The sequence below is a fragment of the Nestor notabilis genome, unplaced genomic scaffold (genome assembly GCF_000696875.1).
Source record: "Nestor notabilis isolate BGI_N333 unplaced genomic scaffold, ASM69687v1 scaffold5123, whole genome shotgun sequence".
NCBI lineage: Eukaryota > Metazoa > Chordata > Aves > Psittaciformes > Psittacidae > Nestor > Nestor notabilis.
In genome coordinates, this window is record NW_009921364.1 from 2,790 (window position 1) to 27,447 (window position 24,658).

At 43.4% G+C, this 24,658-nt stretch overlaps 1 protein-coding gene across 1 annotated transcript in view; it reads right to left on the bottom strand.

Moving 5' to 3' along the window:
• Positions 1-2,894: 2,894 nt before the first annotated feature.
• Positions 2,895-24,658, bottom strand: part of LOC104403075 (RNA binding protein fox-1 homolog 2-like) — a gene marked incomplete at both ends in the record, with an annotated part of 23,704 nt that continues 1,940 nt past the window's right edge. Inside the window, 2 exons of the mRNA XM_010011109.1 lie at positions 2,895-2,948; positions 16,556-16,702. Coding sequence (XP_010009411.1) covers positions 2,895-2,948; positions 16,556-16,702 — 201 coding nt within the window. The remainder of the gene's footprint in view (positions 2,949-16,555; positions 16,703-24,658) is intronic.

Consider the following 24,658-nt stretch of genomic DNA (forward strand, 5'->3'; position numbering starts at 1 on the left):
CATTTCCTAAGCCAAATGCAAGAACCTGAGGTGCGAGGAGGCTGTGATAGACACACGCTGCTCTCTCTTTGGTCACCAAACTTCCTAAACACACAGAAATCCCAAGGATGTAGCCAGTTTGATATAGTTCCCCCAGGCTGTTGAAGAAAACTGCCTGCTCATCTCAGGTGGATTCAAAAGGAAGGATGCAGCCCTCCCGCATCCTCCAGTCCCTCCTACCGACCAGCACTGGAGCGATCCCAGCAGAGTTCTCCTGCCACAGCTCGGCAGGGAGACAAAGCGCTGCTCAACCCCATTGTACACTGGGTGGGGGCAAACCCAGGGCAGTTTGGGATTTACCACTGTACCTTTTACACAGTTACAAAACATAATACACAAAAAACTCTACAACCCTTAGGAACCCAGGGAAGGGAAGGGAGCATTGAGAACACAGCACAAGGCAGGCAGCAGGAGCATCTGCTTTCGGATTCCCAAGAGAGAGGAGAAGAAGAGAGAGAGGTTTCATATCATTAGATTAGAATGGAAACCACAGGGCAGGAAAATGCATTCAGATATTTTATTTCATTTCCCTAAGGTGGAGGAAGAACCCAAGAGTGAGTGAGCGGCCTCCAGAAAGATACATTTCCTTTGCTTCACCATCAGATCAAACTATTGCTTTTCCATTATTATGTGAATACCAGGTGCTTCGTGCAGCTACACCCCACTCAAACACTGGGGCCTCCCATTTTCATGCTAAGCAGGAATAATCTTGCATTCTTTTTAAAACAGGAATTATTTTGGATAGAGAAGGATGCAAAGACACCACAAAATTATTCTTTGGGTGCTTTCTCATTCTGTTCAGATTCTGCCCCATTCCTCACAGTGGCTATCAGTTTTGCAACTGCTTTTTGCTGTAAGACAACAAAAAAGCAGTAGAAAACTGCATGGTCAAGGACTAGAACATCATCTCTTTGGATCACTTTCTTTTTTCATGTATTTATTAAGGGTTCAGGATAAAATTCGTCAAGGAACTTTTCAGCAGCAACTTTTGTTTTAGCTGAAAACCAGAAGCCTTGGGCTCTAACAGCTGCACAAGGTATTTTTCATAGTTATAAATCAAGTCTTCACAGAAAGCCTCCGACATTAATGTTGCCCAGAAGGGAAAGGGCATCTGTGGGCGTTTTAATACAGGGTTGTATGGATGGAAGAGAGAGTTAAGTTCACGTGCAGAGAGGAAAACACTGCTCTGGAAAGCACAGAAAGTGGGGGACAAAGGATAGAGCTCACCACTTTGCCAGGCCAGTTATTTTTGTTCTTTTGCAATTACATCCAAACAAGCAGGGATTTGATAGGCCAGAGGCTATTCCCAAAGCCAAATAGAAATGACTAAAATCAAGACTAATTCACAGATAGCTCTGGCCTATAAATACCATAAGAACAGCCGAGAGCAGAATAAATATTTACAAACTCAGCATAGCTGATTGTTTGGGTAAAGCGTATAGATTTTGATCCACACAGGGAAGTAGAACTTTCTAACTAAGCCATATAGACATTTACTTGTTCAGACTATCGTATTAAAAAAAAACAACCAAAAAGCAAATCCACAAACAAAAAACACCCGCCCAAACCATGGTATTTAAGCACAAACAAAGGATGGGGAAAGGGCTAACCCTCATTCCTTCTGTATACCAATCAACTGCTTTCTGGTTTCCAGCTAATACAGACACTGAAGAATTTCAGAATGCATCTAGGGCAACATGGGTGGAAATTTGCAGAGGGCTCTGAACGTATGGGATATATGTTGAAGCAAAGAGGCCACCTTAAGACTGTGAACCTCAAATCCAAGCGAAAGGCATAGACTCTAAACCAAAACTGCATAGATTAATTGCAACTTCAAAATCTCTTGTGTGCATGCACACATGTGCACACACGTGTGTGGGGGGAGGAGGGAAATTTTGTTTTAATTGAAAATGGGAATCTTAGCATTGATTAAGTCAAGCAGAGTATAGACATGCACTGTGCAAGCTTCCCCCATAGAGCTTTGGCAATGCACCTCGCTCCTGACCTGCAAAACTCCCTGCTATTCCAGTGCTGAACCTCCTGGGCAGAGAGAGAATCACATCAATTTGTCATTGTGGTGATACTGGTTATGTGATGAGAACCAATTGCCAATTAGGACAGAGATCACTGACACTCTCTGCAGCTGACCTGAGCAACATTTGAAATCTCATCTCCAGAGAAATAAATTATTACTATTAACCCTCAACAAAGCCTCCCTCTTAACATATCTGTAAGATGGAAATAGGCGTGTGAATGCAAATTCAGTGGGGAGAGGTCCACACTGGGCAGGGCAAGTGGAATGAGAATGCTTGTATTAAGCATCAAATATCTCAAATGTGAAAGGTCAGTACCTCAGAAGTGCCGACTAAGTCTGCAAAATAGAGTAAATAAAACCCTTTCACATATGAGATATGACAACTTTTCTATAGAAGTATTTTAATGCAAAAGAAATGTGGTTTGAGGGTTGGGGGGCTTAGGCTTTGTTCTTACGGTCTCCCATCACTCAAAGCTGTTTTACCTTATTCTGCCTTCCCCACAGGGCACCCATTGCTAGTGCAATGGGAATGGGTTGGTATGAAGGCTCAAGGGAGTGACTCTCTGTTCATTCAAAAGGCTGGGGAACCTGATCCCACATTACAGGTAGGAATGCCTAACAGCATTTGTACATGCTGCCCAGAAATGACCATGCTCAGAGTCTGGAGTCAGAGGGAACAGGAGACAGTCCCCAAAATAGCTTTTCCCTTCCCCCATCACACTAATGCCTGCTGATCTCTACAGAGTATATTCTCTAGGCAATGAACTGCCTTTTACTCTGCAATCAAAACAAGAGAAGCGAGTACAAAAACAGGACTTACCTTCGAGCCACGCTCATTAAAGATTATCTCTACATCAAGGATTTTGCCGAATTGCTGCAGAGAGACAAGAGGGAAAAAAAAAGATTTATTTTTGGCAATCCATTTTTGCTACCTTTTGGGGGCTGGCTTAATGCAAGAAGGGAGGTGAGAATATTTCCATTTCTATCATACAGGCAAAGGCATAAAACCCCAGTGACATGACCCAGTTCTCTCGGGTTAGGACATGTGGATCCTCTTGGTCACAGACCCCAGGTTTTCTCACAGAAGTCTACAGAAAGAAAAACAATCTCCAGAAGAGTTTTAGAGATTAGAGGCGGCTTTTCTTTCCTCCCTTTTAATCTAAACAATTCTTTCTTTCCTCTGTCTACTCTTTCATCTAAGACTTGGCTATATGATTTCATCTCGGACATCTAACACCATTTCTCAAAGGTAATTCAGCATTTCATCTTCCTCCTGAAAGTGGTTATCACAAAGAGAAACTTGTTTCTCTGGAGGGGATAGTTACACAAGACACCCAAGCTCATGGATTCCAAACTCCAAATCTTCTTTCCTCCCACCTTCCCTTCACTTCCCAAAACTCCAAGCCTTCACGACGACTGATGACAGATTCAGAAACCATGAGAATGGCCATCTCTCAACAGTTTGCTTTTCAGAAAAAGAACATTCAACTTCAACTTGTGACATACAGCAGCCTGACAATAACCTATGCAAATTTATCACGTATGATAGAATTTTGACCTCTGTCTCAGCCTGGAGACCCTGAGGAAAGTAGGACCCCACTACTCTGCTTCCACAACTGGTACCAAACAGCTCCCTACACAGCACAGAGCAAAAGAGGGAAATGAGAGCTACAAGCTACAAAGGAGATTAACCACACTCTGTGGAACCATACATGGATTATATCCTTCCCCTTGGAACATATTTAAGTATTTTTATTGAACTGGCCAGAATCAAAACAGTAGCCTATAGGTAAAAGTATCACCAATATTGTATTTCCGAACTGGAGGTCTTCGCTCCAGAAAGACAGGTCTAACGTCTCATTTTCAGTAGAATACATATGGAGCAGTCTTCACTCAAGAGATGCATATTGCACTCAGACAAATGCTGTATCTGAGCATCTTTCCTACCCCATTATTCATGAAAGCTTCCATCAACATGGGTTTGATCTTGCTGCTTGCAGAAGTTTTAAAGGTGGTAGCAAATGAAGGAAGGGTCAACAAAAAAGGAAAGGAAAAACAAAGAAATCAGACTCTGCTCACTGAAACACAATTTTTATGCCATGGTGCTCTTAGTATTGTATTTGTTTTTGGTTTTTGGGTTTTTTTTAAATTAACATTTCCATTTGGAGTCAAATGGGTATAATGCTCATTCTGCGGGTGCCCTGCTTGAAAGACTTGTGGCCAGACTTGCAAACATGGGACATTTACAACAGTGAGCCATGAAGGCTGAGGAGAAGTTCTGAATATGTAAATCAGTAAAAAGCTATTAAGCCCCTTGAACAAGTATTCCACAACTGCCTGTAAGCAAGCAAAATGCTTCCAAAAATTTTAGCTGTAGTTTGTCTGCTTCCACTCCCCATTCTTAAAAAGGAGATAGTTGTATTCTTTTACAAATGTTGGTTCACAGATGTTGGTTTTATTGTTCTATTGTTTAAGGACAATACTTGATCTTCTATTCATCCCAAGAACAATTGAATTCACAATATTCTACGTTACACAAAGTTTGAATAATGCTAATGTAAACACGCATCTTCCTTAAAACCTCAACTTCTCAACAGCTTAGGCTTGATCCATGCTGGATCCTCTTTTGACCACTGCTGTGCCAATCACAGCTAAAATACATTTTCTATTTCTATCCCATGCTTGGTGTGGGCTTCTCTATAAAGGAGATTAGCTGTTGATTGCTTTTTGTTGTCTTTGTTGCATATGGCTTGGGCACTGCCATGAAAGAAATTGGTCATGATTGCTTTCTTGGTAGACTATTTCAGTGCTGTTACACGACAGGGGCTGAACCAATTTAACAGCTCCTGGCTGCTGCAGGGCTGTCCCTGCTCCCTTGTCCTTCCTTGTGTGGTCTCACCAGCTTCCTGAAGCTGGCCCCTGTTTTCATTCTCACCTGCAGGTAAACCGATAGAGCTCACCAATCCTGTGAAAAACTAGCTCAACAAAAGGAATAAATAAAAGTTTTTGATGATTTACTGCTCTGGAGTGGCTCAAAGGGTCAGGCAAGCATTAAGGCTCCGGGAAGCAAAAGGGAGTGGAAAGCAGCGCACCCTGCCCAAGAGCAGGATCTGCCCCTGGCCAGATCAGCTCAGCTGCCTAACCTTGCTGGGCTCTCAATAAATGCAAATGCCGAAATTATTTTCAGAATAACAAAGCCATAAGAAAAAAAAAAAATAATCACCATTTTCTACCTCATTAGAATCATCTTGAAAGAGAACAAACTGTGCAGCTTCTGGTGCACAATTATGCCGTGCCATCTTCCCCTTTCTCCACACCCAGCTGGGCCTGGATCCTCGGGTACTGCTGCCAGCACTGCCTGCCAGCCCCGCTGGGCTCAGCTCACCGAACAGGGCTCCCACACCAACAGGAAATCCTTGTCTTGTGCGTTTCATGTCTTGTGGCTGACAAAAAGCTGGCAGGAACACTGAATGCAAGTGGTCTGACTTACCACCGCAAGAGGTGGCAGGGCTGCCTCCCCGCCTTGCAGATGATGGAGGTACATCATCTCCTAGACGACAGAATTAAGATCACCAAAGCCTGAGGCTGCAGCAAGCACAGGCTTGACATCTGCTGCAATGGGCTACATCCACCCATGCAAGCAGCCCCAATCTCTTTTCTATCTAGGAGCTGAGCATATTTGAGGAGGCAGGAGGGAAGGACCTGCTTGGGAGAGAAGGAGCAGAGACAACAGGAGCTGACTGCTGAACTGAGGTTTACCGGGGAGGGGCTTCCTGCCCTATGAAATTCCCTGGAAGAAAGCAGCACGGCCATGAGGCAGGAGGACATGCTCTGGGCTCTTCAAGACTGCTGCAGCCGTTGCTGCAGCTGCTCTGACAGCTCCTAACACCACGGCTCTTGTTATTGCTGCTGCAACGGTTACAGCAGGTTCAGCACTGGAGGCACTTTTGTTTTGGTAGCATGCCAGACCTTTCCTGAAGAATGAAAGCAGGCAAAAAAAAAAACCAACCTAGTTCATTTTAACAGTTTATATCTCCTTCAAAGCTGAATCTAATTTAGTGAAACATAAAAAGGCACTTTGTTCTCTGATGGTGCTTTGCGTACCAAATGTCAACAACCTACTGCAAACAATGGAAGTTTTAAGAGCTCCTTAGTGAAAGGTCACAATTTTTGTATGGAAAATGCTAGGCCATTTAAATACAAGGGTCAACACCAAATGCCCCCGTAGTAATTTTTTAAAATCATGTATACAGGCATGTTTGTATTTTCCAGCAGACAGAGGGGCTATCCAAAGAAAACAAGACCCATGCTTAGGTCATCCATGAGGACTAATCTTCTAATCTCTAACCTTGAATATATGAATCACTTTGCTCACAGACTTGACTTGTTCACTCAATGATCACCAAGAACTTCTATTTACAACCCTTCACAGCAGCCAGGGAAAAAAATCCTCAGCAGAGTTCATAGCCTCTGAAGAAGGCACTGCAGGACTACACATCTCAGATGCTCCTCTCCATGACTTAAGAAGCTCACTGTGTGATCAAGAAGCCAGCATCCCCCATCACACGTCAGGTCATGCAAGAAGCCTTCTCCATGAACTCCTCATGCACACGCCATATGAATGATACACAGACAAACACACACTTCCAGTCATGCCATGGCATAGCTATAGCATCTTATTTTATCTTAGAGCTCCATTCCCTGGAGTGACCTTGTACAAGCTCCTAGTTATTCTGTAAAGCAGGTAAATGAGAATCATCTCATCTATAATAGTAGTAGGGTCTGTGGGAAATAACAGTTTTAAGAGGCATAAAGATATTAACACATCAGCTAGGACCAGGAGCCAATTTTCTTGCTTTGAACATTATGTACCTTATCTTAGATGCAAGGGTATTGTGCAAGGAAAGGTATATACATGCTGTGTGTTTCTCTCCACCCAAATGCCATGAAGGCAGATTTTTCCAGCAGAGGCCATAACTATATTACGTATAATACATTTGAGAGATCTGGCAACAGAGAGCTTTTGCCTTCCAAGACACTGACAGTTTGGTAGGCCCTCTCCTGTATGCTCGGTTCCAGCTGGCCCTGCCTCCTCTCCCTGTCTAGAGCTTTCAAAATTCGCTCCAAAACATGCTAGACAAATAACCCTAAAGATGCTGACAACAGGGAGTACAAAGCACATTCTCTAGAAGTCACAGAACAACTAAAGGTAAAGGTGAGACACCACATAATGACCTCACATCCCTACAAGAGAGCTCTGTATCCGCAGCAGCTTTGCACTGGACCTACAAAATTCACTTAGAGATGAGTGCAGTGAGCTATCCTTGAAGGCGACAAACAGTCCATTCCTAAAGATGGCCAAAATAGCCTTTTCAGGTCCTCAGACTTGAGCGAGAGCATTTCATATGCAGGATAGGTCCATGCTGCAGAGAGCATCCTTACCCTAGCTCCCAGCTCCACGGGATATACTTTCAGCTGAGAACATCTGGCATCCATAGTAGTGTGTACTAGTCAGTGCTTAGTTATGGCAGCATGGGGTTGGCCAGAGCTATGCTGCTATCAGTGTATGAACTTCCTCACCTAAAGCTGGGTCACATCTCTTCAAAATAGCAGGGTCAACCCTGCTACAGCCAACCCTCTTCAGCCAAACTACACCAGTATGCTTTACTGACAGGAAGATGGCAGCACTGAGGATTTATAAACCAAAGCACCATCATCATTTAACTGAATAGACAGTAAACAAGTACCACCAAGCCCTTATTAGAGTTGACCTGTTGCCCTACAAAACACATGTTTTCTATGAAACCAGAGTTTAACAAGAAGCCACACAAACAGCAAAGATTTCTAATAGGATTTACAGACCACAGCCATCCCAGCAAACTAAGTGACAAGGAACATAGTTTCTCAGTCATTTGTTATCCTCTGACTCACAAATAAAAGACTTTCACACGCAACAGTGAGATGGGGGTGAATAGTACCACAGGGTACCGTCCAGAGAACTTCACACCAGGCCAGCTTCCAGGTCTACACTTCGAGCTCCTTCCTGCCTTATGCCATCCCCAGAGGTATGGCTGCACTGTAACCTGGTACTGCTGCCATGGAAAAGGTACTTGGACCCATGCTCACAAAAGCAACATACACTCAAAACTCAGTTTGGGAGGACTAAGACATGTAGACTGAATCCATAGAAAACTGGGTTATAGAAAGACAACTCCATCTAATTTTACCCAGTCCTTTTATGCAAATAAATCCAGCTTCAGCACTGCACTGCTTCCTAAATGTCATTCAGCCCTGTTTCACTGCAGACTCATATGAAAAACTAAACAAAACTCTCATAAATGTATGATCCATTCATCGCTGCCTTCCCCCAAATGGTCATTGCAGTTTCTATGTCCTGTGGCATAAGCACACAGCTTTCTGCAGAGTAAGACAGACAGTATGGTAGCTGCAGTGGCATAAGCACCCCTGTGCAGAAGTACCGTGGTCTCCAGCATAGTTGTGCAAAGCAGGATGCTCAAAGCAGCACTGAACACTTTGCAAAGTGTTCCTTTGCAAAAGGTGATTCCAGAAAGTGGCCTGATGAAAGACATCAGTATAAACAGCATTGTGTCTTTGAACTCTAACCAACTGCAGCAGGAACAAAATCCTGTCCTGTGACAGGGCTGGAGCATTCTCGCTGCAGGAGGAAGAATCTTTGAAACAAGAATCATCACAAAGAGGCCACCTTGTGTCAGAATGTTTGTTATTCAATACTGAAATGCAGGACTTGTTACGTGTGATGGGTGGCCAGAACTATTTGGAGATAAGAACCCTAAAATACATCTTGATATCCAGAAGACAGAATTTTCCTCCTTCAAGTGTCCAATCCACCCAGAAACCAGAGTCCCTTTCATCTATTTTCCTTCTGCTGTACTTCAGACCTCACTGCATCAAAACCTGCAGGTCACAGCTTCTTGGTCTATCCTATTATTTACCTACATATCTCAACACTTAACAAGTAGTTTTCTACCACTGCCAATGCTTGTGGTAGAAATTACAAATTACTTGTGCATTCAAATTCATTTACTGGCAAATACAGACTTAAAATTCTACCAAAATCTTGGTGAGAAAGAGCTGTAGTCTAGCTTGTAATTGCTCTAGTCTCGAACTGCAGGCTTATGGAGGTGTTCTGCACTCTTGAAACCAGAACAAAGTTGGATGAGATATTATATCCATTGAGATATTTTAGGAAGTGCCAAGTGCCAAAATGTTTCCCCAGAGGGCAAGACCTAAAGGCTACAAGAGCTTCCAAAAATATCTGAGCTCACAGAGCTGTGTTGCTTGGGTCATACAAAGCAGTGGTCTACTACAAACAGACATCATAAAGAACCTTGCAGAAGAGATATGAATTATGCTTAGAGAAGGAAAAGGACAACAACATTACCTGCTTCAAAATCCAGTATTGGGAAAAAAAAAAAAAAAACAACCCAAAAAAGGAAGCTACCATTATGTCACCTTTAATAAATTAAGTTATTAATAACTTCATTAACTGTAAGTTATTAAATGTGACAGAATGGTCATCTTAATATAAACCAGCTATGCATTATTACTGCTGTAGCTGGTAACACACAAAACCCATTCATCAACTTGGGCTGCTGATGTTCCCACCAGAAGCAGTTAACAGCCTACAAGTAGTAGCCATGGAGTGAACACGTTTTAAAAAAGCCAGCATCTCCATCTGAAGCCAGAGCCTGAGAGAATTCACACCCTGTATGGTGCTATTCCACCTTCATCTGCAATTGTCATCAACATAGTGTAAGATAAAAATAAAGGACGATCTCCTTCTTTTAAAAAAGTTGAAGATTCTTAAGCAAAAAGCATTTCACCATTTCCTATGAGGAGAGGCTGAGAGAGTTGGGGTTGTTCAGCCTCGAGAAGAGAAAACTCTGAGGAAACCTTATTGCAGCCTTTCAGTTCTTAAAAGGGGCCTATAAAGAAAGATGGGGAGAGACTGTTGGATGAGGGGTGATGGTTTTAAACTACAAGAGGAGATTCAGGCTGCACGCGAGGAAGAGGTTTTTTACAATGAGGGTGGTGAAACACTGGCACAGGTTGCCCAGAGAGGTGGTGGATGTGCCATCCCTAGAGATGCTCAAGGCCAGACTAGATGTGGTTCTTCTGAGCAACCTGATGTAGCTGAAATGCTCCTGCTCATTGCAAGCGGTTGGACCAGATGACCTTTGAAGGTCCTTTCCAATCCAAACTATTCTGTGATTCTAAATTCTGAGAAACATCTATTCTGACTCCTCATACCGTTGGCTCTTACAACAGATAAGAGGATTTAGTTCACAGAACTACCAAACAATCCACTTGGCTTGTCTTTGTGGAGATAATTGATGATTCAGCTTGAGAACAGATGGATTTTCTTCTTGCAGGCAGTCCAAGCCAGCATCCATCTTCCCCAGGAGACTCTGAAGTCCATCTGACTCTGAAGTCCTGAACTGACCAGAGCATCCTAGTGAATTTTATACTGGGAGGAAAACTGCTTTTTGAAGCCTAAGATGGAAGGACTGAATCTGTAAGCCATGAGGTACAACCACAGCACAATGCTGAAAGGACCAGAAACACGCTGAGAGAAACATGAACTTACTTTTTTGCATATATAGTAAGGAAGGGAACAGCAGTGAAGAAGACTGCTACCATCATGCCAGAGTCCTTACACACACTAGCCCGTGAACATCCCTCAGAAACCAGATAATAAGATTTTGAGGAGAACTGCCAACTTGTTTTTAACACTGATGACGACTCTTTCTTCCACTCCCTGGTAAATTGTTCCATTGTTTAAATTAGCCTAAACGACTAAGATTTTTTTCTCTTATTTCAAAGTTAATTGTGTTAAATCTCAGCGTCCAACTGGAAAATCTTATTATGACTGTAAACAAGACCTAAACCCTCTATTAGTAGGTATCATCCATGCATAAGCACCTGTACAGAACAGACTTGTCATCTCCCGACCTCTCTTTAATAAGCTGAGTAAATCGTGTACCCAACACCTTACACAGTTAAAAAGCCATTCATCTTCAAAGCCCGAGATTATTTTTTTAGTCCTAAACTGATCTCAGAACTGAACGAAATTACGCAGTCACAGTCTTTTTGACTTTGAACATGAGCAAGAACACATCCTTCCTTCAGCCTGATACCCCATCCCCCTTTTCGCTGTTGAAGCATCTATCTTCAGTAATCACTAGTACTCTCCCCAAATCAGTGTTTTCCAAAGAAAGTTATCCAACCTACAAGTGCACTCTGGCTCCCACATACTCAGTTCTCTGCACTGAGCTGCATCAAACACATTTTTTCTTGGATTTATCATCAGTTAACCAGGCACTTCAAGTCATTCTCTAACAGGAACCTTATCTTTCTCTTTCTTCCTCCTCAAATAGTTTTTTAACCGCAAACCTTACTGGCAAGGTTTTAACAGTACTGTCTCCACGGGTTGATAGAGATACTGAACAGGACTGTGACTGAGACAGACCCCTGGGGAAACCGACACTAGAAACAGTCTTGATCACTGATTTCTCCCCAGTAACTACAACTTTTTATTATCGATCATTAAACAGGTTTTTAATCCTTCTGACATGCTGTGTTTATTTGAGATATATACTCTTCTTGTTAAAAATTGACATTGGTCACCTGGATGAATTCAATTGATTGGGCAACGTTCAACTGCATCAGTATTGCTTTGAACAATCTTGTCAAAACAGGCAAGGCAGTATTTATCTTGCAAAGATGTAGATTATCTTATACAAAGTCACAATGAATAGATATTAAACCATTTCTTTAGATCCTAATGGTTTTAAAAACTCTCCCAAATTAGTTTTTATTTTTGACCAATATATGGTTAGATAGTTTGTAGGTCTTTGGGTCATTCATTTCAATTTTTTCAATGGTGAATGCTGGTGGGCAGTGCTCCAGCCTTCTGCAATTCTCCAGCTTACAAGAATTAGCTAAAAATTAACATTAATGAATAAAACAGCTCCTTGCTTTGGCTGTTATCTTTGGATGTATCTTATCTAGATCTGTTGGTTTGTAAATATTAGGAAGCACTCTCATCCTCCTTTGTTATAAATTACATACAAAACCAGATATGGTACAAATACCACTTTTAAACACAGCAAGATGGGGAGTTTTGTTGTTCTTTTTTTCTGTTTGGTTTTTGTTTGTTCATTTGTTTTGTTGTATTTGTGGCTTTTTTTTCCAAGCCACACAACTATTTCCTGATTTTATATCGTACCGACACCTAGATCTTTTCTCTCTGCATGTAAAAATTTGATGCCTTCGCCTCCAAACCTATATCACCACTATCTCCATGATTAGCACACTTCCCTTCTCACCTGCTTCTTTAAGTTTGCAATTATATTTGCTGCCATTTACATCCTCCTCCTCTTCATCCTCCCTCCCTAACGTGCAGGATACTTTGAGTTTTACTAACACTGTTTCAGGGACTGTGGAATCACGTGTTTTTGGCCATCAGTATGATTTTGTTGAATACTTTATAGCTTCCATTAACGCCTCCCTTTTAAAGGTACCTTCACGGGCAGTTACGCTGCCAGTTGTTTAAACTTGAAGAAACAGACTCTTCTAAAGCTCCTTACATTACTGCCTGATGCCATATTCTGTTTGCACAAAGCAAATACAGACAAATAACAATCACTGGTACCTAGGCAACCATGGGATTTCAGGTCAGCTATTAACTCTTCTTTATCTGCTAGAACAAGGTCAACTATTGATTTATTCCAGTGGGTGCAGAACTGTGTGCATTAAAAAATGACCTATTCCGTCTAGAAGCTTTCTGGAAGTCGTTTTATTGGCATCATGAAATGTCAAGTAAATATTACCTGTTTTAAGCAGCCTATCTTATTTGCCTCCCTATAAGGAGCATATACATAAGGAAATGTTTGCACCATTCCTGAGGATATCTCAGGGACCTGTTAGAAACACATAATAGGTGAGAGAGGTGGTTTGAAACACTAATAACTTGCATTTGTCAGGAAATCCTGAAGTCTGCAGCTCTCACAAATGGTGAAGGCTTAGAAAGTGTTATGTAACATCCATTTAAGCACACACGGGACAACATGGCTCAAGTCTACCTCTACTCAAGTCTGGGCGAAAGCATTCGCTAGTGTTCTGCGCCCCAGGACTGGGCTGACCTCTTGCATGCTGTTCCAACCTCAGGGGACTTCTTTACTCCCTCCCTCCCATCACATTTATTTCTTCCTCCACGGCTTTGCTGTCTACCCAATTCCTCTCTTTGTACAGTAGGTAGGGAAAATCTCTCCAGGCGAGGATTTTGAGTCTCTCAGATATGACGTTGAAGAGATGTGACCTGACACAGAAGGGAGAGGGAGGAGATGGGGGGAGAGATGTTACAGGCTAGCCACAGCTGAGGACTAACACAACCATGAGTCCCCTATAGGAGAAAGTGTAGGTTTCAGTGAGTCACCCAAGGGAAAGCATCCTGATCCTAAAAAAGAAATAGGAGCGAGAAGGATTCAGAGAGAAACTCTCTCCTGCTTGAGCCTCTGAGCATGCCGACAGAAGCAGCACTAAGTGAAAAAGGGAGATGTGCAAGAGCCATTGATTATTTCCTTGGCAAAGTAGCAAAGTTTTCTATTACAGGAAAATTGCAAATGGGTTTTTTTTGTGACCCTAAAGATGAATGCTCTTCTGGTAGGCATAATTCCCAGCAAACGTAGGTCAAGGCGAACTAGCAGAAGGCTTTATAGGGAATATACTGTTTCCCACTTAAAATCACATCACTGTGCTGTAAGTTGAGATGATGTAACTTGAGTTACAACTTGAGTTCCTCAAGTAACTTGAGGAACACCATAAACCAATTCATATAGCATATTTCCCCACCCCTTCTATGTACAACAAATGGCACCACACGGGCCCAAAAGAGAACAGAAAACCTTACTGCAAACAATTAGGCTGCATTTTCCACAAGCTTCTTCTCAAGACAACAGTTCATTCAAATTGCTTGGGTCTCCCAGTCTGCAAAGCAGAGGTAAGAGACACCGGGACAGGGATGTTTTTTCACTTCCATCCATGTTCCCTGCACCAGGAGCACAGGGTAGAACAGCATCAAGGTGAATGAGCATGAAAGGGGCCAGTCGCCAAGCCAAGCACTAGTCCCAAGGGAAGGGGCAGCAACAACGTGGAACAACGTATGTCAGCAATGCAGTTCCCAGGAGAGGGGAGCAGCAGTAGCACAGAGCAGGACGAGCTAAATGCAGATTGTAGCAGGTGGTCCAAGAACTGGCTGTGATTTCAGCAACCAGTTTATCCAAACCGGACGGAACTGCCTACCACACAGCCCTGCAACAGCTACAGGAAGCTAAAAAACACAAAAGCAGAGCAAGAGACTGAAGATTCGGCAGCTGCAGATTGCCAGGAGATGAGTTTCACTCTGAAAACATTCCCAAAGATGTCAAGAGTGTAACAATCTAATGTATGAACAAGACGGAAGCAAACTCAGGCCTCTTGCAACAGAATCATAATTTTGTCTGGGATGTACCTCCAGAAGTCATTTAGTGCAACCCCTGCCCAAAACCGGTCTAATGAGACCTGGTTGGCCAGGCTGTGTCCAGTCAAGTCAAATACCTTTACGGATGGAGGTTCCACAACCTCTCCAGGAAACATATTGCAGGATTGAAACCCCCTCACAGTTAAAAAAAAAAAAAAAAGGAGAAAAATTCCTGGTATCTGATAAAAATTCTGATATCTGATAAAAATTTCCCATGTTCCAACTTGTGTTTGTTGCCTCTCATCTCATCATTACATACAACCAAAAAGAATCTGGCTACATCTGGAGAAGATGGCTTTGTCTGGAGAACAGAAGGCTCAGGAGGGACCTTATCGCTCTCTACAACTACCTGAAAGGCAGCTGTAGTGAGGTGGGGTCAGTCTCTTCTCCCAAGTAACAAGTGACAGGATAAGAGGAAATGGCCTCAAGCTGTGCCAGGGGAGGTTTACACTGGATATTAGGAGTAATTTCTTCACCAAATGGGTGGTCAGGCATTGGAACAGGCTGCCCAGGGCAGTGGTGGAATCACCATCCCTGGAAGTGTTCAGAAAACCTGTAGATGAGGCCCTCAGTGACATGGTTCAGTGGTGGACTTGGCAGTCCTGGGGTTAGAGTTGGACTTGATGATCTTGAAAGTCTTTTCCAACCTAGTTGATTCTATGATTCTGTCTTTTCTGTATCTTCTCATCAGGTAGTTGCTGACAAGAAAAAAAATCTCCCCTCTACCTTCTCTTCTCACAGGCCCAGGTCACAGACTCCATTCACATGCCATGTTCTCCAGCCTCCTGACCATCTCAGTGGTGCCCACTAGGCTTACTCTAGTATTGCACTTACACAAAGTGCACTTTTTGCACTGGGGAGCCCACCCTGGACACAGTACTCCAGATGCAGTCCTAACAGAGCCCAGGGTACGGATGGCCACCTTTGCTGCAAGGGCATGCTGCTGCTTATGTTTGATTTGTTGTCCATCAGGACAACATAGATGGCTCAAGAGATGCAGCAACTGAAACAGGAATACTGCAAAATTTGGAGGAGCAGCTGGCTATGCAGTTAGGGCCAAGGTACATACTCAAAGCTGAAGGTGGCAAGAGGAACCTTAGCTTTGGTCTATCCTGACTTGAGTGCTCTGCACTGCATCTTAAGCAGGCAGCAACTGTGAACTTTATAAATAGCAAGATATATTTCTGAAGATTCAGAATGTGCCATCAACCAAGGATGCTACAATCATATAAACAAGCCAAATATTCCTGATGATGACATATAGATAGATAACTTCACCTATAGGTTAGGTCATGAAGCATCTAGCTCATTTATCTCTGTTCACAGGGAATGAGTCACCACCTATACTCATGTGAACAAACTCTTCCCCAAAGACCTTATAAATTGAGAATGATGAATAGCATACAAAGATTAGGGAAGGCAAACTATTTGGTCAGAAGAAATAGAATGTGTATCATACACAATGTAAAATACCATCTGACTTGCACTAGCTTTTCCACATGCAATTGCTAGTTGGCCAATTCCTTGCAGCAATTTTTCAATCACAGAGTGGATCATGAGGAAAGACATAAATATTTCAACAAGTTTCTAAGCAACTGAAAAACAGTGCTTTGCAAGGGATATATTAAGTCAATGTTTAATCCTAGCCTTTACTGGGAAATAAGATGAAGTTTAATTTTGTGGTTTGTTTTTTCTTCCAAACCAATTGTTAGGTTACACTGAACATCTTGATATGAACACCACAGTTATAGTCTTTATATGTATTTACCACCTGAGGTAAATGCTAACAATTTTCACAGTCCTGCAAGTATTTCACAGTGTGCTTCATTTTCCTTCACACGAATACACCAGCACCACATGTCCCACCTTTGGGGAAGGGGGATGCTTCTGCTATGCCTCAAAAGGTGCCGGTAACTTACCCCAAACATCTGCCGAAGGTCAGGATCTCGAAAGCGGAAGGGAATGTTAGACACATGAAGTCGCTTTGGAGTGGATTTGCTCTCGGTATTCTCACTGCTCTGTGTCTGTGATTGCTGTCCATCTGTCTGTGCCCCTCCTTCTGTCTGCTGAAATCAGAAAGACAAAAGTGTGAGCATGAATAGAAAACACACAAATTCCTTTCACGTGCTTTGCCTGTCTTTTTTTAGGTATTAGTACTACACTTGCAATTGCGGTATCTTGCACTTGACAATTATTTTGATAAAGCCAGTAATGCGTAACAACTGATCTGTTGTTCTTCCCCTCCCTTTCCATGAGTAAACAGTAATGAGATCTCAGCCTCCCTCCCCTCGTATCACCTTTTAGCTCAGTAGATTTGCCTTTGGTTTTCTTAAATTGCTTCTCTCTTTTTGCCTGTTCTTCCTCACTTCAGCTGCCACCATATGAAAGCTCTAATGAAGAGGCGGATCTTTCATATCCTGAAGCTGGGAGGTAGTACCGCCACTCTAATCTCATGTGGCAGGATGTTCATGCAGTCATCCAAATCCCACAGCTTAAGTGGCAGCTCTTCACTTGGCCAAAACCAGAAATGCATTCCCAGGCAAAATGGCATCTGCTCTGTCAAGCTCCCTTCAGAGAAACACTACCCCAAAAGAAGATCCATAATTGAATGGTAAAATCCATACATGAACAGCTTATGGATGTCTTAGATTAACTTTTCTCGTACATTTAAAAGTCAGCCCAGGGACAGGAAGTAGGCATTACCCCTGCAGAATTTACAAAAACTCCAAGTGCTACTTTCTGCTACCAATTCCACAGCTAAAACAAGGCAATTTGTTCCAGCGTTCCAAAGCACTGACTGGTATGGCAAAGCCAGGTCAAGGGGTGGGACAAGGAGACCTGTGCTCAGAAAAAGTACAGAGGAATAAGGGAGACCAGTGTGCCAGAGCAGAGACCTAACACCCCCACAGAGATGACTGGCAGGGGAGAAGAAAGGAAGAGAGTGTCAGCCACTTGTGTTGGGCTTAGACTAAGTAGGGGTGAAAATTGAGCACAGCACTAAATGTAAAGGTAAAGTCCCTTTTGCAAAATGGCTTGATGAGAAAATGGTATTTTTCACACCTTAGTCAGAAAAAATGACCTCAAAAGGTCAGAGCGACAGAACAAAGTAGACTACAATTTGGTTGTTTTATTGCTCTGTCCCTTTCAGAGAGCACGCATTGACAGGCCAAGGTATTCAAAGAGCACTCACCCACTCACTCTATCTCCCGCTGCTTGCCTCAGCCTCCCAGGAGTCATGCTTTGACCACCTCTGTGATGCACTTTTAAGTGTCATTTCATTTCTTTAGATGACAACCTGACTTCTTCCTTTACCCATCAAGTAAAAAGAAGTTCTACAAGGCAGCAAGGACTGTGTAACTGCTAGAGCCAAGTTTTTTTAGGCACCTTCCAGAACACACACAGTCCTTAAAAGTAAAGATTTAAGAGTAGGATTTTTTTTTTTTGCTTGTTTGGGGCTTTTTTGCCCATTCCCCTGGCTGTTTTAAATACACAATTTGCGAACCAAAGAGGAAAGAAATCTCATGGGAGTTGCTCACACTGACTTCCCCAGCCACTGACTGGGCTGGCTAAATTGCCCTGCACATCACTCAATATAAAACACTTCATGAATGCTTCAAAAGAAACATCTCTCCACAGATAAACTAAATTGGCAACATTAAGAGAGCTTCTTCTGGCCAGAAACGTCTCTTACAGGCATGACCTTGAACTTGTATATTGGTTATAAAGCACTGACAAGAGCACGCAAACAGCAAGCACTGGGGTCCTGTCACGCTGAGCAAAGCAGTGGCAGCTTTCCATTTTATTTTCGTAGGGCTGCACAGGCAGCACAAAACATGCTTGATCTGGTTAATATAAATTAAGCTGTGATAGGAAGGACAAAAATATCACCCTGCGAATATCTCTGCTTCCCAGAGCTGTGCAAGTCTCGGGAGAAGCCTATCAGGACGAAGCATTTTTATCTGGCTAAGACTCACCCATCACTCAAGCATCAAATTCTCAAGAACAACCTCAGAACTTCCATTTGATCGTATCTAAAAAGCTGCCTCTCCCTCTTCAAGTTCCCCCTCTTCTCCTATCCTCACCCCTATGACAAAAATGCATCTCTAAACACACAGAGAGTGCACCCTGGGGGAAGAATCGATGCAGCTGGCCTACGATTAAATCACACCATGCTATTTGGTGGTTTTATTTTTATGACTCCATCAGAGTCCTTTGCTCCTCAGGGTAAATCTGTCCAAGAAGGACAAAACACAGGAGCAGCCTATCCATCACCACCATAAGCAAACACCTGCAAGTGAGTGCTCTGAAGTAACTCCCCAAAATCATCACCACTCCTGATAAAGGGATCTCTACAGTCCATATCGGAGCTCTGCGAGTGCAATATGCCAAATCCCATGTTTTCTATGGCTTTGCATGAATTGGCAAAGCGGGCAAACACCCATGCACACAGGCGCATCTTCTGCAGTGTGAATGAGGAATGGCGCAGATTCTGAACGGTGATGACAAAAATGGTTTAGTCTTTACGTTCAAACATAGGTTGCACAGGACTGGATCCACCAGTTGTCCAGGGAAGGGAGCCAGGAGGTCGTCTGCACTCCTCTCCCATGCATTTGTTCACAGGCAGAGGGCAGAACTCCCTTCTTACCACGGGTGTGATGTTTGCATGTAGCCATGGCCTGCTCAGAAACACTCACAGCTGTTCCTGCATATGGCAGAGCACTGCTGCCACACAGAAGTCATTTTGCAGCACGTGAGATGTGTACAGTAAGACAAAGGCTTCAAAGAGGAGACACTATAGAAGGAACAGAGCATCTCTGTCCATTTGTACTTTTTTGGCTACACTAGAGTAGCCAAAGAGTCCCCGAATGCTCTTCAGGCTTTCACATGTCCTGTTTTTTCAGCAGCAGTTTAACATTAAATACCTTCTCTCGCTAGATGCAGTAGCTCCCTCATTTCTATTGTCCATGGCCCTAAGGTAAGATTTGAACTTTCAGCCACTATAACACTAGCTCAATGCATTTGTCTACTGCCACTCACTCAGCCACAACGTAAATGAAAGAAAGTCTCCTCAGATCTTGCCTCTTTTCTTTTTTTTCCCCCCTTTTTATAGTTATTCCCTGTCTTAATTCATTAGGAAGGAGATGAGAGGAAGGGCCTGGAGCTTGTTCTCAAGCAGCACATAATGGAGACCGGCAACAGCATTACCCTGACCAAGCCAGATGATAAAAGCCTGCATTTCAGAGGGGCCACTCCCCACCCTGACTCCTTCCCCACACCGAGTTTCAGCTCCTTCCTTCTGGCCTCACATCAACACTTCATAGCAAAGAACCAGCCCTCACCCTTTGCTACAGATAGTAATTTGGCTTGGATGGAAGGGAGCTAATACCTGTTCCCTGGGTCTCAATGCCTGTCATCAGGCAACACAGAGATATACTGCAGCTAAGGTCCTGTGTTCAGAAGCCGTGTTGGATTCACCTCCTCAGCACAGCCTGTGTAACATATACTTATGCAGGTGATAATGTCATTCATGCCTGCACACGCAAGCTTTGAGCTCTGCTCAAGGTCACTGAGAAATACATCAGAGCTCAGGACACGTGCAATATGAGCTTCACTTTTAACTGCTTGCTGCCTGTGCCCCTGTGCCAGCTTCTCCCTTACACCCGCCAGCAAGCACTAAGGAAACCCTAAGCAAGAAAAGGCAGCATAAAGAGAAGCATGTTTGCATGAAAAGGGGAAAAGGACACCTGGCAACACGAAGGTATTCTGGAAGATTTGGGGACAGCATACAACCACCTTCCCACCTCTCGACCACACTCTTCCATCCTAGGGCAGCTGGTGAACAAGGAATTGCTGAGGAGTCCTCCTCAATAGGAGGGAGGCAGCAGCTCCAGCCCCTCCTGAGCTTCCAGCAGATCTCCATCTGCGTGGCCAGACAGAGGGCTACCTCCCTGACAAGCCAGACAAGCACCAGTGCGACAGGCCAGCACAGGGACTATTAATACCCAAGCACATTCTGTTTCCATCTCCCACTTGCACCCAGAACTGGAAACGATTCAGGTCCAAGTTATAGAAAAGGAAAAAACAAACCCCCATCTCCCCCAGGAAGCAGGTGGTGCAAAATGTTGTGAATCGTAATGAGGAGGTTAAGAGCCATAAATCACTGCAAAGAAAATATTTACAAAACACAAACTGTAACTAATAACTATATTTAAAAGGGGACTTGGGTGGCTTACAAAATCTGGGAGACAGACTGTGCTCACTCCACTGCTTCTAGACCACTCTTGGATCCAAAAAAAAAAAAAACAACCAAACCCAAAGACCTTATTGAATCAAGAGCTTCAGGAACTATGTGGAGACAAGGACTGCAAGCTATGACTGGCAGAAGGCAATCTTCCCACTGCAAAGGAGAGCACAGACAACGTGGGAAGATCTCTGCAGCTTCTAGTGAAGAACCCGCGTCAAAACAACCCGTCACCCACCAATGAACTGATATCTACTGAGCAGGTTTAGTGGAAAAACAAGTGAAGAATTATGCACCAGACACAAACCTCCTCCCCTGCCCCTCTACCCTCTACCAGAGTAGGAAGTGACACTGTCAATGGAGCAGTGATAGACTAAGATCCATCCAGCCCATTGTCTGCTTTCTGACAGTGGCCAAGTCTGTGGCATCTGTGGAAGAACACAAAACAGGGCAAACATGAAGTTACATCCAGATCAGCCTCCAGCAAACCAAGCCAGTTGATGTCTCAACTTCCAAAGCACCGTATGGACAGGAGTTCCAATGCTAAATTCTTCATCATATGGAAAAAACAAGAAACAGAAAACTGGTTGGGTCTTCTTTCTTTCACACGTGGCACCTGATTATTTCCTATGTGCGTCCGAGTAAGTGAAAGCAGGAAAGTTTCCCATTTTATTTCTCATACCGTACAATATTCTGTGTACTTGTCATATGCCTTCACTCCTGTCAGCTCTTTTTGTAAGTGAAGATTTCATTTCTTCTCATAAAGAACCTGCTACATCCCTTTCATCACCACCATTATCCTTCCCTGTACTACTTCTAGATCTGCTATAACCTTTGAGAGATATGCAGAAGTACCACAGCTGTATACTCTAACATAATGATATTTACTGATTTATTTCCTATTTCTCTTTCAAAGTCATTTTTAAATCTGCCTCACTAGACACAAGTCTACAAGTGCTGACAATAATCTGCCTCATACTCAAAATAATAATCTGCCTCATACTCAAAGCAAATTCCTGATGCTAAATGTCAGTTTGCTACCTCAAGATAGCAATTTCCAAGCTGAGGTGGCCAAACAATCAGCAGCTAGTTACTTATTTGAATCTAATTCTTCCCAGTGTCTACCTGCTCAGCAGTATTGAAAGACAAGAGAGGATATTCATTAAATACACTCTTCACCTGAAATACCTCACATGAGCAATTGCTTTAATTACTAAAGTGATGAAAAATAATTACAGAAGAAAATTCTGCAATCTCGAACTAGGCAAAAAATACCCAAGGGAAAGTAATCATTATAATATCAACCATGTGTTACAAAAGGCAGTTGAGGAGCCCTTGGTGCCACTGGCTCCCTTCTTTCCAAACCCTTGCCAGACGTATGTGGCACAGCCAGATGACCAAGCAGCTTCCCTGTCTTGCTTCTGAACATACTATGTAGGGGTCTCCCACCACAGATGTGTCTCCTATAAGGAGTCAGAAAGTCAGTATCCCTTTATCATACAGCAGATGAGTTAAATATGTTTCAGGATGGCACATTGAGAAGCTGAGAGAGAGGATGCTCTGTAATTAAATAATGCTGGATGCTGGCTCATGACAACGTAACACCAAGGCGACAGCACCTGCCATTTTCATGCGAAGTAATTTACATAAACTTATTCCTCTGCTTCTATACCTCCAGCTGCATTCCATAATTTATACAGACACACAAATTCTTCCCTCTGACATTAACAAGAGAAATGAGTTGAATAATCAGCTCACAGTATTAAGTGCATTGCATTTACTATCAAGCAAGCTTTTTTAGTTCAGCGGATGATTAATCTTCCCTCCGCGGGTAGAGTACCAGGAGATGCAGAGAGCTGAGAACTGCTCTCAGCTTCTGGCCATGCACTCCATACACTTACCTTGCAACAGCAGCATTTGCTAGATCCCTCCTAGAGCTGCTCTAATTCATTAACCCATTAAAAGAATTGGGCAGCTTTCTGCCAGGTCAGGGAATTAAAGTGGCTCACGTAAGGAATGCCAGAGCCAGTAAATAGGAGCGGGAGTTTGTGCTTAAAGGCAGATCTCTCCTTTCTGACAGCAGCAAATCTTTAGATCAGCTCAGCTGCCAGAGGTACTGCAGCCTCATTAGCATCTCCACTCACAGCTATCTGTGCTGGGTGCCTCCATTAGGGATAAGCACACTAATGTAAACCAAGAAGGGGGAAGGGAGAAGTAACCAGGGGACCCAGCACCATAAGTAGTGAAAACAGTGTGTCAACGGTTGAAGAGACAACAGGCTGCAACAGGCAGACTGAGTAGGCCAAATATGGTCCGGTACCTCAGTCTATTTTTAATCCAAGTCTTTCAGCTGTGCTTTGGGACAGTATCAGGAGGAAGGACAGATGCTTGGAGATGAAGACCGGGAGACCCACATGCCGGGCAAGAAACAAAGCCCCACGGATAAGGCTTAATCCTAAAATAAAAAAAGATTCCAAAATACTAAACTGTTTGTATTACACCACCTATTGTGCCAATTTCTTTTCCATGCCCCTGCTCTGAAAGCTTTGAATGCTTTCCACTACACTCAGACCTCCAGAGTCGAGCTTATCCTTAGCTGATGACACCAACCAGGCATTCCCCCTTTGCTCAGGGCTCTTAGACTGCGTAGGAAGGCATGGACTTTGACTCTCAAAGTTTATTTTACTGAAGTTCACTGCTGATGTTTGACCTCATGCTTCCAGACCATTGTCTATTAACTCTGATACCACCAATCTCATTTCATTCAAACTGACTTCCTCATCAGAATCTGCCAAGTTTCTATGAGAAGGTGTTCCTACAGAGGTAGGGACACCGTTACAGACCCCATTACACTGCTGCATAACATCCTGCCAAACAGATCAAGTTCCCTTTCCATGAGGGACCTTTAAGCCACTCCATATTCTCTGTTACTTTTGCATTTATCCTAAAGGCTACCAGCCTGAAAAGCAAGAAAGCCCTGCCATCTGAGCACACCTCCTGCTACCTTTGCCAACTGGACCAAGCACAGGCCTTGTTCTTAAAAGCAAAGAGAGACCTTATCTGTCTGGCTGAAGGAATTTCTGAATCATCCCATGGGAGCACAGGCTTTAAGTCAGCAGCTAAAAAACGCACCGGCTGTTCGGTCTGGGGTATCGCCTTCACACGACAGCAGCTGCGCTTGTCAGTCGCAGTAATGGGAGGGGAGGATCATACATCACCCATGATGACTTTTTGCTCTACTGAAGTTAGCACTGTTGTTTGAGCAAGACAACAAAATGAAAGAGAAAGATGCCTTAAAGCATAGCAGTCAAGTCCACATGGACCAAACATGTATGCCCAGTAAGAAAGAACCAGCATTATGTGATGGACAAAATGCTTGATGTTGACTATAGATGATCAAGGTGAAATAACCAAGTTGTTCAGTTGTATTTTAATAGCACACTTTAGTTTGAGTAACTGCTGAGCCTTCCTCCTTCCCCTAGTTCCTACATCACTAATCAGTGTACTGAGAACGAGAAAAGTTACAAGCAATTACATCCCAAGGCAGCCCACAGAATCGAAGTAACTTCATATAGAGGGAGCCCTAGACAGAAAGATGAAGGGACTCGGAAGATCCAGGACCCTGTGCATGTGAAAGTCTGCCATGCGAAAGGCCCTTGTCTGAGGCGCCTTCTCCCTCCCCCTGGATTTCTTCATGTGCCACCATCTGGGATCCTGGGGGTTTGATCAGTCCCAGCCACAGCTGCAGCAACACGCTCATCTGCTCCCATACTCTTTCACA